The sequence below is a fragment of the Tamandua tetradactyla genome, chromosome 11 (assembly GCF_023851605.1).
Source record: "Tamandua tetradactyla isolate mTamTet1 chromosome 11, mTamTet1.pri, whole genome shotgun sequence".
Taxonomy (NCBI): Eukaryota; Metazoa; Chordata; class Mammalia; order Pilosa; family Myrmecophagidae; genus Tamandua; species Tamandua tetradactyla.
Window position 1 is genome coordinate 90,651,551 of NC_135337.1, and position 12,060 is coordinate 90,663,610.

A 12,060-nucleotide genomic window follows, 5' to 3' on the forward strand; every position below is an offset into this window, starting at 1 on the left:
TTTGCAGAGCGAACCCCTATGCAAATGAGGCATACTTCTCAAGGAGCTCGAAAACAGCCTTTGATTGTTCTGGCCCTCCTTTGCAGTGCTTTGCCTTGCACCCAGTTTTTAAGTAGCCTTTTTCTCAATTTAGCATTGGCCCTATCACCAGTCCTTTCATCGTTTTCTGGAGCTTTGAGAAAGGTGTTTCTGCCAGTTCTTACTGGTTGTTCAAAGCTTCCGTGGGGGCACCAAGCCCTGCAGCTTCTCTCTTTACCCTCTTCATCAGGGCAGATCAGGCCCCGCATTTTAACAGATTTTGGGACCCTTTGAATCCGAGAGGCTCCCGTTTAAAACAAATCCCAGGTAGCTGGCCATCGCACCCTCTGACCCCTCCGTGGGCATCCCCTGCTGATAAAGACCCTTTTGCAAAACTGTTTTCACACGTGACTAAGGAAACCATAGTTCTTTCATAGCTTTTAATCTCAATACAAAAAATATTTATCTTTTTGTGGTTGGTGGGTTTGAATTCATATAAGTCCCACACAAGGCTGGCATGCTGCTGAAGCCTCTTTTTTTCTTTTAAGTTTTATTTTTAATTGTGGCAAAATATACATAACATAAAAATCACTGCAAGCGTTTTAAGTGGGCAGTTCTTTGACATTAAGTACCTTTACAATACAGAGAAACTTTTGCTGCTATTTCCAGATGATTTCATCATCATAAACCAATACTCATACTCATTTAGCAATAGTTCCCCCACCCTGACCCCTTTTAACCACTATTCTGCTTTCCGCCTCTGTGAATTTTCTTGCTCTAAGAATTTTATGTAAGAGAGCTCATATAATATTTGTCCTTTTGTGTATGTCTTATTTCACGCAGCATGATGTCTTCAAGATTCATCCGTGTTACTGTAGCCTATATCAGCACTTCACTTCCTTTGATGGCTGAATAATATTCCCTTGTCTGGATAAACCACATTTTGTTTATCCATCTGTCTGTGTATGGATACTTGGGTTGCTTCCACCTTTTGACTATTGTGAACAGTGCTACAAAATGAACATTGGTATAGAAATATCTTCTCCAAATATTTTTTTTTCCCATTCTGTAGGTTGTCTTTTCACTTTCTTGCTAATGTCCTTTGATGCACAAAAGTTTTTACTTTTGGGATCCATTTTATCTGGGTTTTTTTTGTGGCTTGTGCTTTTGGTGTAAAATCTAAAGATCCATTGCGGTTATTCCACTACTACATGTTTTGTATTTAGTTGCCTTTTTGTGGTGTACCATTTTAAGTCCTTCTTCTTTCCTTTTCTCTGTATTTTCTCGTGGTTACCTTCTTATTCCAATAACATCTTAAACCAAAAAAAACCAAAACATCTTAAACCAATGACAACATAATTCTGCTAGTAACAGCCTAGTTTCAGTAGTACAAGTGCCAGTCTGAAATTATTATATAAAACAGAAAAGCCATGTTTTAATCCAATATTGTAGGGTGGAAACTTCTGGTTAGATTATGTGTTGCTTTTAAAGGATTTATGCACCCTAGAAAAGTCATGCTTTAATCCTAATCCAATTTTGGGAGCAACTGTTCCTTTCAATCCCTATTCAATAATATGGGTTGGAATCTTTTGATTAGGTTATCTCCTCAGAGAGGTGACTTACCCAATTACGGGGATTAATTAGAGGGAGATGTGACTCCACCCATTCCAGGTGGGTTTTGATTACTTTATTGCAATCCTTTAAAAGAGGAAGCACTTGGAGAAAGCTTCAGAATGATGAGAGTCAGAGCGCAGGCAGCCAGAGACCTTTGGAGATGAAGAAGGAAAATGCCCCCAGAGGAGCTTCATGAAACAAGAAGCCTGGAGAGAAAGCTAGCAGATGTCACCATCTTCACCATGTGTCTTTCCAGTTGAGAGAAAATCCCTGAACTTCAATTGGCCTTCCTTGAGTGAAGGTAACCTCTTGTTGGTGCCTTAATCTTGACATCTTTATACACTTGCTTTAATTGGGATATTTTCTCAGCCTTAGAATTGTAAGCTGGCAACTTATTAAATTCCTCTTTTTAAAAAGCTATTCCATTTCTGGTGTATTGCAATCCAGCAGCTAGCAAACTAGAATGCATTATTTCCATGGAGGTGTGACATGCCCATTTATGGATGTAGCCTTTTGAATAGATGGAGATTTGACTCCACCCATTCTAGGTGGGTTTTGATTAGTTTACTGGAGTCCTTTAAAAGAGCTCACGTTTTGGAGAAAGCTCAGATGCAGATGCTTGTAGAACAGTTGCTCCAGAGCTGACGGAGACACGGATGTTGGAAAATGCTGAGTTCCGACAGAGCAGATCCTATATGCAGGCAGAGCCCAGCAGGGCTTTCCATGAGATGCTTTCGCATGGAACGCTTTCCCATATGCCTTCCCATGAGATGCTAAGCAAGCCAGAACCAAGAGTTGTGTTCCAGAGGAGCTAAGTGAAGGCCCACTGATGCTTAGAGAGGAAACCTCTGGCATCAGAAGCTGAAAGCAATGGAACTGAGAACAAGGGCCAGCAGACGCCAGCTACGTGCCTTCCTTGATCAGCCTTCCTTGAACCAAGGTATATTTCTCTAGATGCCTTAGTTAGGACGATGGCCTTAGAACTGTCAACTCACAACTTAATAAATTCCCCTTTTTAAAAGCCGTTCCTTTTCTGGTATATTGCATTCCTGCAGCTTTAACAAACGAATACAGATTTTGGTACTGGAGAAATAGGGTGCTGCTGTGGTTTGCAAATACCTAACATGTTGGAACGGCTTTTTAAATGAATAAGGGGAAGATTCTGGAAGAGTTATGAGGAGTTTATAGAGCAGGCTTTGAAGAGACTGTTGGTGGAAAGGTGAACTCTAAGGATATTTATGATGAGGCTTTAGACAGAAATGATGAACATGTCATTACAAACTGGAAGGAAGGCATTCTTTATAGATGGAAGGCAGCATTTGAGAGTGATGAACTTGGATATTTAGCAGAAGAAACTTCCAAACTAAATGTGGAAAATGGAGTCTGGCAGCTCCTTGCAGCTTATAGTAAATGTGAGAGGAAGGAGATGAGTTGAGAACTGACCTCTTGGGTACAGAGAAAACAGAAATTAATGGTCTGGAAAATTTGGGGCTTCCAAAAAGGGAGACCCCAGTGCCCCACGTGTGGATTTAACCAAATACGGAAACAGTCAGCCGTTTCAGGAAAAGGCAGAATTGGAGATGGAGTTATCCAGAAAGGATCTGTGGAAGCTTCTATTGTCTGATGTTTATGCATACTGCATAGAAAACCATAAGAGTATTGTGGGATCTGTATAGATGGAACCACTGCCAGTCTGGACTAAAAGGGACAGAATGGGACAAATTGAAGGAAAAATGACTTCAAACTCAGAACAATGGAAGCTAAGGTCTGGAGCCAAGAAATCTCAGGCCAGGAGAGCGGACCCACCCATGCACTTGGAGAGAAAGTTTGCTCCAGAGTCAGAGTGTGGGCCTTTCACCTTATGCTCAAGAGAAGCTGTGCTACCTCAGGCATTGGAGAGAAGGAGCACAAAACTGAGAACTGGGGAGAGCCTGGCTGCCACCCCGTTGTTCTGGAGGGGTTGAGTGTGCCGAGATGGAGATGGCAGAGATCCTGGGTGCTGCTCTGATGCTTGGAGAGGGTGGAGCCAAGAGAAAGGTGGTCCCTCAGCGAGCCCCAGTCTTGCAGTCCTCACCCCAGCTTTTGGAGAAAGCAGGGCTGCTGCTAGACCCTTGGAAAGGGTGAGATGCCACTTTCTAAAGCCCCACGGATAAATGACTCTCAGACTTTGAAATCCAAAGGAGTTTGCCCTGCAGGGTTTTCGGAAATGTTTTGGTCTGGTGACCCCTGTTGACCTTTCAGTTTCTCCCTATGGCAATGGAAACGTATCCTATGTCTGTCTCTCCTTTGTATATGGACAGCAGATAACCTGTTCTGAGTTTCATGGTCCGGAGCCAGAGGAGAATGTTGACTTTAGAGCAGACCTGGCCTGTAGCTGACTTTGATGAGATTTTGTACTATTTTTTACTTTGTATGATATTTGTGTTGTTACTGAAATGGTTTAAGGCTTTTGTGATGTGGTGATGGAGAGAATATTTCGTATATGGAAAGAACGTTTTTTTTTTTGGCATCCACAGGGTGGAATATGCCAGTTTGAAACTATTATGTACCCCAGAAAAGCCATGTTTTAATCCTGATCCAATATTGTAGGGGCAGCCATTTCCTTTAATCCTGATTCAATATCGTAGGGTGGAAGCTTTTGATTAGATTGTGTGGCCCATGCAATGGTGGGTGTGGCCTTTTGAATAGATGGAGATGTGACTCCACCCATTCTAGGTTCGGGTCTTGATTAGTTTAAAAGAGCTCACATTTTGGAGAAACCTCAGATGCAGATGCTTGGAGAATAGTTGCTTCAGAGCTGACAGAAACACAGATGTTTGGAGATGCCTGGAGTGCCGACAGAGAGAGCAGATGCCTAGGCAGAGGCCAGAGACATCACCATGTGTCTTCCCGTGAGATGCTAAGCAAGCCAGAACTCAGAGTTGTGTCCCAGAGGAGCTACATGAAGGCCCACAAATGCTTGAAAAGGAAACCACTGGCATCAGAAGCTGGATGCATTGGAAACGAGAACAAGGAACAGCAGATGCCAGCCACTTGCCTTCCCCAGTCTGCCTTCCTTGAGCCAAGGTATCTTTCTCTGCATGCCTTAGTTAAGACATATTTATGGCCTTAGAACTGTAAACTTGTAACTTTTTAAATTCCCTTTTTAAAAGCCATTCCAGGGTGGACCATGGTGGCTCAGCAGGCAGAGTTCTCGTCTGCCATGCTGGAGACCTGGGTTTAATTCCCAGTGCCTGCCCATGCAAAAAATAATAATAATAATAATAATACAGTATACAAACTCTGTACTCCTTATATATTTCCTCCCCTCCCCCTTATATTGTGATTGGCTCAGGTTACATCTTTATACATTGCATGCCCATTGGCATAGATTTAAAATGTTATTTCACACCTTTTCCTGTAAGTCATAAGTGGGGGTGAAGGAGTCACAAACTGAAAGTGTAATAATACAAGCTTTTTAATCTACCTACGTAGATGCCTTTACTAGTATTCTTTATTTCTTATGGCTTCCAGTTACTTTTTAGTGTCGTCTTATTTCAGCCTGAAAGACACCTGCTAACGTTTCTGGTAGGACAGGTCTTCTGGTAATGAATTCTTTCAGCTTTTGTTTAGCTGTAAATGCCTTCCTTTCTTCTTTGTTTTTGAAAGATAATTTTGTGGGATGTAGAATTCTTGGTTGACAGTTTTATTTCTGTAAGGGTTTTAAGTATGTCATGCCATTGTCTTCTGGCTGCCATGATTTCTGATGAAAATTCTGCTGTTAACCTTATTAATGAATCCATTGTCTGTGACAGGTTGATTCTTTCTTGCCGTTTTCAAAATCCTTTCTTTGTCTATCGATTTTAACCATTTCACTATAACGTGTCATGATGCCGATCAGTTAGAATCTATCCTTGGAGTTTGTTGAGCTTCCTGGATGCGTTGTATTCACATCTTTCATCAGAGCTGGGAAGTTTTCAGTCATGATTTCTTCAAACACTCTCTCTGCCTTTTCTCCTTCTGTGGTCCTTCTTGTATCCTCGATGCTGTCCTACACATCCCTCAGGCTCTCTTCATTTTTCTTCATTATTTTTTCTGTCTGCTCCTCACACTGGATAATCCCCATTATCTTCGTCTTCAGGTTTGTTGCTCCCTTTCTTCTGCCTGTTCAGATCTGCTGTTGAACCCATCTGTTGTGTTTTTCATTTCAGTTACTGTACTTAGCAGCTCCAACATTTCCATTGGTTCTGTTTATAATTTCTACCTCTTTATTTTGTTCAGGCAGCCTTTTCCTAATTTCCTTTAGTTCTGTGTATATGTGGATTCCTTTAGCTCATTGAACATATTTAAGACAGTTGATTTAAAGCCTCTGACAAATGAGCTTCTGCAGAGATGGTTTCTGGCACATTCTTTTATGCCAGACTTTCCTTCTTCTTTCTGTGTTTTGCAATTTTTTATTGAGAACTGGACATTCTGAGTATTATGTTGTTATAGCTTTGGAAATATCATTCTCCCACTCCTCTGCAGCCACTCAGTTTCTTGCTTTTGTTGAGGACTAGAGTTGTTCATTTGTGACTTTTCCAAACTATTTGTGCTTCCACTGGGGAATGGAAAGAGAAAAGGAAAAAAAACAAACAAAGGTGCGGCCTCTTTAATACTTTCCTGCCCCTTTTCCCTGGGTGGGGGTAATTGGAACAGTGGCCCCTGAGGCAATTGAAGTACCTAATCCAAAGCAAGGATCAGCAATCAGAGCACATACCTGATAGCACAGCCTGCCACCAGCAGGCTGCACCGGGAGCCCAGTCTGCAGTCCCCACCACTGCCAGCTATGGCTGGGGGTGGGGGGTGGGAGCTGCTATATGGGGGGCAGGAGAGGCTTGAAATTCGTTATTTATGACAGTTTACCAGGTTCTTCCTCCAGCTCTTCCCTGGATGCTGGACAGTGTCCCATTAGACTCCAGACTTTCAAAAGAGGTGATCCAGACAGTCCCTGCCTGTTCAGTAGCTGTTTTGGTGGAGGGACTGATTCCTGGAGCTTCCTATACTCTGCCATCTTCTTGCAAAACACTTTGAGGTCTCTTTTAATCTTAAAAAAAAAAAAAAAAACAGTTTGGGAATCTGTTCCCAGTTTCCCCCTTTTAAAATAAGAGCTTTATGCATTTTTTTGAGAGGTTAAGACCTGAACGTTTTATTTGATTTTCCATTGAGGTAGAGGAATTTTTTCCTCCAGTTTTTCTTTCTAACTTGTCACTCATCTGAATGAAGGCAATTGGTTTCTTTCCACTTGGTGGGGATCCAGGGGCTTTGTTCCAGTGGGTTAATTGGCCTGGGCTGGACTGGTTATGTCCTTATGGTGTCACTCTTCCTGTTCCTCGGGTCCCTGCATTTATGGAAACTGGTATTTAGATGATGGGGCCAGATCACAGTCAGGGCCATATTTTCCAATGACATTCTTTTTTCAGTGATACCAGCTTCTCTTAATGCACCCTATCAGGCACCCACAAAACAAGACCCATTACCCCTCCTGTGATGTTTTCATTGTTGTTTTTTCTGCTGGATTCTCAAAGGGTGGACACAGACATTCTGACAGTCAGTCAACAAACATCCCAGGACACTGGCCGGGAGCCAGGACTGATGTTGGTGCCAGCTGGGGGCAGGGGTGTAGACAATGACCAGTGATTGTTGACCCGTTCTGGGAAGCAGTTGGGTGTCAAAGGAATAGGCACCAGGTCGGAAGAGTCGGAGTTTGGGTCCTGGCTATGGGGAGCCCCTCCAAGTCCCTAAAACTCCATCTCCCTTCTGGAGAACGGGGGAAGAAAGCACGGTTCTCATGCTGATGAGGGAAGATGGGGTAAAATGCAGATGAACACAACTTCTGGTACATAGGGAGCACACTCGGTAAACTCACAAGGAAAAGGCTGAGGAGAACGCGTGGAAAGGCTAGTGCCCCATCTGGAGTGGAGTGATCAGGGTGGGCTTCCTGGAGGAGGGTGCTGTGGAGACGGGGACACAGAGGGGAGGTAGGAGCTCCAGGCAGGAGAGGGTTGTGCTGGAAGGGGGCCGGGAATCCTGATGGGTTCCCCACCCCTTCCCCACCCCTTCCCCACCCCCAGGGTGGGCTCTACGAGGCAGTGAATGAGGTATACAAGACCCTTACCCCCATTCTGGAAGCCCATCGTGACTACAAGAAGCTGGCCGCTGTGCATGGCAAACTGCAGGAGGCCTTCACCAAGATCATGCACCAGGTGGGGCCCAGGATTCCCTCCCCAGACCCCACTTCCTCAGCCCTGGCTGCACCGAGGTGGGCTTGGTTGACTTTGGCTTTTCTCTCCCTACAGAGCTCTGGCTGGGAGGTGAGTCAACCCTGGTGGCCACGCCTCTGGCCGGCAGTGGTCAGAGACCACCAGGGGGCGCCAGAGGAGCATGGCCTCCCAGGTCACTGCAGGGGCTGGGCTTGGTAGGCAATGACGCAAACCCCCCCCCCCAAGACCTCAAGGGCAGCATCTGAGCCTGTGACTCACCCAGCTGGGAGCTCTCCAGAGATGGCCCTCCCCGGGCAGGGCCAGCTCGGTCACTGCTTGGTGGAAGGGGAGGGCAGCTCTGACTCCCTCCCTCATCACTCTGTCTGCCTCTGTCTCTTTGTGCCTCTTGGTCTCCCCCCCCCCCCAATCTCTGTCTCGCTTTGTCTCTGTCTCTTTTTCCCTGTCTCTGTCTCTCCCTTCTCCCCCCCACCCCACCCCAGAATCTCTGCTCCACATCTCTGGTTCATACACCACCACCCCCCAACTGCCACCTCCCGCCTCTCCTCCACTTGGGTCTATTTTTAGGCATCTCCTAGTTTGGGGAGAATTTTTCTGGCCAAAGATGGCAGGAACCCAGAGTCCAGGCTGGCGGGCTGCACAGGGTCTGGGAGAGGCGGGCAGGTCCCCTCCCCAAATCCCCCTCCCTCAACCTGTGGAGTGGACCTCACAGGGCAGCACAATCAGGGGTGGGGGGGTGGGGAGTCTGACCTCTGACCTCTCCATGACTTGTTCTCTCTGCCCCCCCCCCCCCTTTCACCATGACTGCCCCATTGTGCCCGGATCTGCCGTGGTGAGTGAGCTGGATCTGCCCCTCTTGTTTTCTGGTGTGTGTGGGGGAGTTCCTGGGGTGGGGTCCTCCTTCCTAACTTAGGGCTGTGGCCAGGGGTGGGAGGAAGTTAGGGAGATGGCCAGCAACAAGGGAGCCAGAGCCAGACACCGCCATGCCTTTCCTTGGCCACTCAAGCATTTAGTGTGTGCCTGCTGTATATCCAGCCCCGTGGATATTTAGGGACACGGCTATAAGCACTACAGCCTCAATCCTAACTTCCTATTGGGATCCAGTCCATGGAGTACCGCCCAGGGCAGGCAGGAAATACGGACACTGGGGATGCTAGTATTAGATGAAGTCACAGATTTGGGGGTGGTACAGAAAAGTTAGGGATAAAAACCAATGGGCTACTCGGTGGTGGTGGTCAGGGTCCCCCTGCCCATGCCCACACCCCGATATCCTCAGACACCCCGGCCTGTGCCCATGGCCCAATATTCTTGGGGTCCCCCACAGCAGGGTTCTCTGCATCCCCCTCCTCTCTTCCCCATTTTGCTTCTCCCTGCATCCTGCCTGCGGGGCCCTGGGAGGATCAGGGCACCCCCCCCCCCAGGGCAGGGAGCTCTTCAAAGGGGTCCCCCCCCCCCCCCCGTAACAACCGCCCCTTCTCGCAGCCCCAGCGCGTGTTCGGGACGTATTTCCGGGTGGGCTTCTACGGCGCCCGCTTCGGGGACCTGGACGAGCAGGAGTTCGTGTACAAGGAGCCGTCCATCACGAAGCTGGCCGAGATCTCCCACCGGCTGGAGGCACGTCCTGGCGGTGGGTGCGGGCGGGGCGGGGGCGCGGCTGCACCTGCGCGGGGCCCCCACGCGAGCCCCGTGTCCCTAGGAGTTCTACACGGAGCGGTTCGGGGAGGGCCTGGTGGCGATCATCAAAGACTCGAACCCTGTGGACAAGTCCAAGCTCGAGCCGCAGAAGGTGAGCGAGGAGGGGCTCCCACCATCGCCCCGGGGGGACCCTCAAATCCTATATTCACGGAGTCTCCAAAGACCACTTCCTGATTTGTCTGGGAAACCCCCAATCCCATTTCCCTAGGGAACCCCAAAGCCCCTTCCTCAGGGGATTCCCAAACACGAAGACATGGGGAGACCTGGGAACCCCCAATTCAAAGCCCCTCCACCCAACCCCCATGCAGGGAAGTCCCGATCCCCTTTATCCAGGCCTGGGGCCCTGCGGGGAGGTGGGGGGGGTCCGGCTGTGCGCATCCGGGCGGCGGAGCCCTCACACCTGCGCCCCGCCGGCGCCCAGGCCTACATCCAGATCACCTACGTGGAACCCTACTTCGACACCTACGAGCTCAAGGACCGGGTGACCTACTTCGACCGCAACTACGGCCTGCGTACCTTCCTTTTTTGCACCCCCTTCACCCCCGACGGCCGGGCGCACGGGGAGCTGCCAGAGCAGCACAAGCGCAAGACTCTGCTTAGCACGGCGCACGCCTTCCCCTACATCAAGACGAGAATCCGCGTGTGCCACCGGGAGGAGGTGGGCGGGGCCGGGGCGGTGGTGGGCGGGGCTCCAGGCCCGGGGAGGGGGAAGAGAGAGAGAGAGAGAGAGAGGAGGTATGAGGACCCCAGATTGCAACCTCCAGGCCCCAATCGGCAGACTCAAACTTCTACCTCCAACCTAGGGAGGCCTGGAGACCCCAGACCCAGTAGCCCCAAGGCTGGTCCGAGCACCCACCTGGGGTTTGAGCCGCCCTGGGGCCAGCTTGGGCCTGATCACCTGAAGACCCCAGCACGGGCTCGCCCCTTCCCCCTGCCCCACAGACCGTGCTGACACCGGTAGAGGTGGCCATTGAGGACATGCAGAAGAAGACGCGGGAGCTGGCCTTCGCCACCGAGCAGGACCCGCCGGATGCCAAGATGCTGCAGATGGTGCTACAGGGCTCCGTGGGGCCCACAGTGAACCAGGCACGGCTGGCAGGGGTGGGCAGGCAGCCCGAGGGAGGCTGGGGGCCAGGCAGGGGCCTTTACCACCCCCTCTCATCCAACAGGGGCCCCTGGAGGTGGCCCAGGTATTTCTGACGGAGATCCCAGAAGACCCCAAGCTCTTCAGGCATCACAACAAGCTGCGGCTGTGTTTCAAGGATTTCTGCAAGAAGTAGGCCCGGCCCCCATTTATAGACATTTCTCACCCCCACCCCCCACCTGCGGTCCTGCCTCTGAGCACCCCCTGCTCTCTGATCCTCAGGTGTGAGGATGCACTGCGGAAAAACAAAGCCCTGATTGGCCCGGATCAGAAGGAATACCACCGGGAACTGGAGCGCCATTACTGCCGCCTGCGGGAGGCTCTGCAGCCCCTGCTCACCCAGCGCCTGCCCCAGCGGCTGGCACCAGCCACGCCCGGCCTCAGGTGCCAGGCCCTGGTCACCCACCCTAGAGAAGGCAAAAGGGGATGGGGAGAGACAGACACAGCGTAGGGGCTGCCATCCACAGAGCATGTGCAGCAGGTCTCGTCGGCTGATGCACTGCAGGCTCTGGGGAGCCATTTCCAGTCCTGACTGCATCCCTTCCTGGACATGTGGTTTCTTCTTTCCGGGCCTCAGTTTCCCCATCTGTCAAATGGGGGTGATTTGGAGGTCCTATGGTGGATTCCAAGAGAGAATCTGTCTGACTGCAGCCAGAATAGATGGAAAGAGGCTGGGGAGGTCCTAGAAGGATCCTTCGGGGATAAGAGGCAGTGCCGGCTGGAAATACTCAAGAATTGGAAGTCTGGGGGCCGTCCTGACCTGCCTCTTTCTTCCCCTAGGAACTCCCTGAACAGAGCAAGTTTTCGGAAGACAGACCTTTGAGCCCGTGGGTGGGGATGCTGAATCCACACCCAGAGGAACCCACACCAGCCAACTGTGTGCCTTCCTGGGACGGCCATGGAGCCAACAGGGCTGGGCCCTCTATTCCCCTGGTCTGTCTGTCCTTGTCTGAGTGCACTGATGCTTTCTACTTTTTTTCCTAATTTAAAATGATTTTCATAAGCAACCCGTACTGTGTGGTCACTGGAGGCTGCAGACACAACAGTGACAATCACAGCCCCAAATTCCTGTCCTCTGGGAGGTGACTTTCTAGGGAGGGAGGCAACATGCAAATAATGTCACGTGCCATGGCAAACAAGAGTAACATTTATCAACCTCTAGCTGAATGCCTGTACCAAATGACTCCGGGAACAGCAAAAAGGTGGAATGCTGCTTAAAGGATTTCTGCAAAAGAAATCCTTTTCTTTTGCAGAAATCTGCAAATGCTGGGGACACTGGATCTTGTCGGTGTCCCTATTTTCCAGGTGGGAAACTGAGGCACTGCGATATAAAACCTTGGTGGGGCTGGG

General features: G+C 49.5%; 1 protein-coding gene across 4 annotated transcripts in view; it reads left to right on the forward strand.

Annotated features, from left to right (window-relative positions):
- The window catches only part of DOCK6 (dedicator of cytokinesis 6), a 58,346-nt gene extending 46,633 nt beyond the window's left edge, over nt 1-11,713 (forward strand). For all 4 annotated transcript variants that reach the window (XM_077121761.1, XM_077121762.1, XM_077121763.1 and 1 more), the window contains 9 exons: nt 7,725-7,856; nt 7,950-7,964; nt 9,360-9,485; nt 9,568-9,657; nt 9,988-10,224; nt 10,509-10,652; nt 10,736-10,842; nt 10,933-11,094; nt 11,491-11,713. In XM_077121761.1, the coding sequence (XP_076977876.1) occupies nt 7,725-7,856; nt 7,950-7,964; nt 9,360-9,485; nt 9,568-9,657; nt 9,988-10,224; nt 10,509-10,652; nt 10,736-10,842; nt 10,933-11,094; nt 11,491-11,533 (1,056 nt within the window). In that variant the 3' untranslated portion in view covers nt 11,534-11,713. The remainder of the gene's footprint in view (nt 1-7,724; nt 7,857-7,949; nt 7,965-9,359; nt 9,486-9,567; nt 9,658-9,987; nt 10,225-10,508; nt 10,653-10,735; nt 10,843-10,932; nt 11,095-11,490) is intronic.
- Nucleotides 11,714-12,060: the final 347 nt, after the last annotated feature.